At 35.9% G+C, this 1,264-nt stretch overlaps 1 protein-coding gene across 1 annotated transcript; it reads left to right on the top strand.

Moving 5' to 3' along the window:
- Positions 1-218: 218 nt before the first annotated feature.
- LOC134853491 (dynein light chain Tctex-type protein 2B-like) lies at positions 219-608 on the top strand. Its single transcript, XM_063869492.1, has one exon. The coding sequence runs from the start codon at positions 219-221 to the stop codon at positions 606-608; it is 390 nt and encodes a 129-aa protein (XP_063725562.1).
- Positions 609-1,264: the final 656 nt, after the last annotated feature.

The following is a 1,264-nucleotide window of genomic DNA, read 5'->3' as shown; positions in this document are numbered from 1 at the left end:
TAGAGCTGCTTTTTGTCGTGTTCTCGCAAGTGTTTACGAAGCTTCGCCTCTGTGTAAATCTTGATTTTTAATGAATAAAATGTTTCTTCTTTTTAGTAGTAACTGGTGACCTGCCAACGATTACTTTCAGCTTTCCAAATTTAGAAAGCTTTGTTTTTAAAAATTGAATTTAGATGATCCACGGTGTGTAAAAGTTCGCTGATGTTTTTCAGGTTAATATGGATACTGCTCAAAACGACGAGGTTGATTTCTCAGGGAACACTTTCGTTATTCGGCCGAATTTCAAACACAAATTCCGACCAGTAGCAGTTAGGGAAGTGATTAATTCAGTTCTCTCAAAGAATCTAACTGACAAAACATATAACGCGGAAGAAGTTGCCGATCTTACGAAGACGCTCTCAGAAAGTATCAAGGAAGCAGTCAAGGAGCTGGGATATGATCGGTACCGACTGTTGGTCCAGGTAGTCATTGGGGAACAGAAAGGAGAAGGTGTGAAAATGGGCTGCAGATGCTTCTGGGACGCTGACACGGACAATTATGCCCAGGACACATTTATGAACGACTCGCTCTTTTGTGTAGCGGCAGTTTTTGGACTTTTCTATTACTAGATAGTTTCAACTCATATCACAATGTAAAATTCATTTGATCCGAATGTAAATGTTGTTAAGTACGTGAGCCTAATGTAAATATTGTAAAATACGTACATAGAAAAAGACTGTTTTATTTGGCTGGTTCATAAATGAAAAGTATCCTTGATCTTTCAACCTTTCTTGAAAAGTACAGCTTTTTTCAAATAAGTGTCATTTTTTCTGCGTGGTGTGATAAAACGGATCAGAACGAACAACTAAACAGTCGTTGTAAAATGCGCAATTTGGAAAAGTTTTTGTAGAAAAATGATGAGAAAAATAAAAAATCTTACATTTTTTTAAATTTTTTTTTGGATTTCAATTTTTGATTCCAAAAAGGAGCTAAATTACTCAAAAAAACTAACTTTACTCGATTAAAAGTAAGTTTGTACGGCGTAAATCAGGGACGGATTCAGGGGGGGGGCGGACGTCCCCTTATGTGCATCCCCCTTATGTACCTTATATATTAGGTCCTCCTTTTGGTACTTTTTAAGAAATCCATTTCGAAATGCAACAAAAAAGTGGAATGACTTCTAGTTTCGAAATTGGACTTTAGTTTTCCGAATTCTCAGCGGAATATAAAATTACTTTTTATCCAGTTTTCTCTAGATAAGATAGATAACTTAGTATTCGTAAAT

This window comes from Symsagittifera roscoffensis, chromosome 8 (genome assembly GCF_963678635.1).
Source record: "Symsagittifera roscoffensis chromosome 8, txSymRosc1.1, whole genome shotgun sequence".
NCBI classification, from domain to species: Eukaryota; Metazoa; Xenacoelomorpha; order Acoela; family Convolutidae; genus Symsagittifera; species Symsagittifera roscoffensis.
This window is presented reverse-complemented; position numbering and strand designations above follow the sequence as displayed.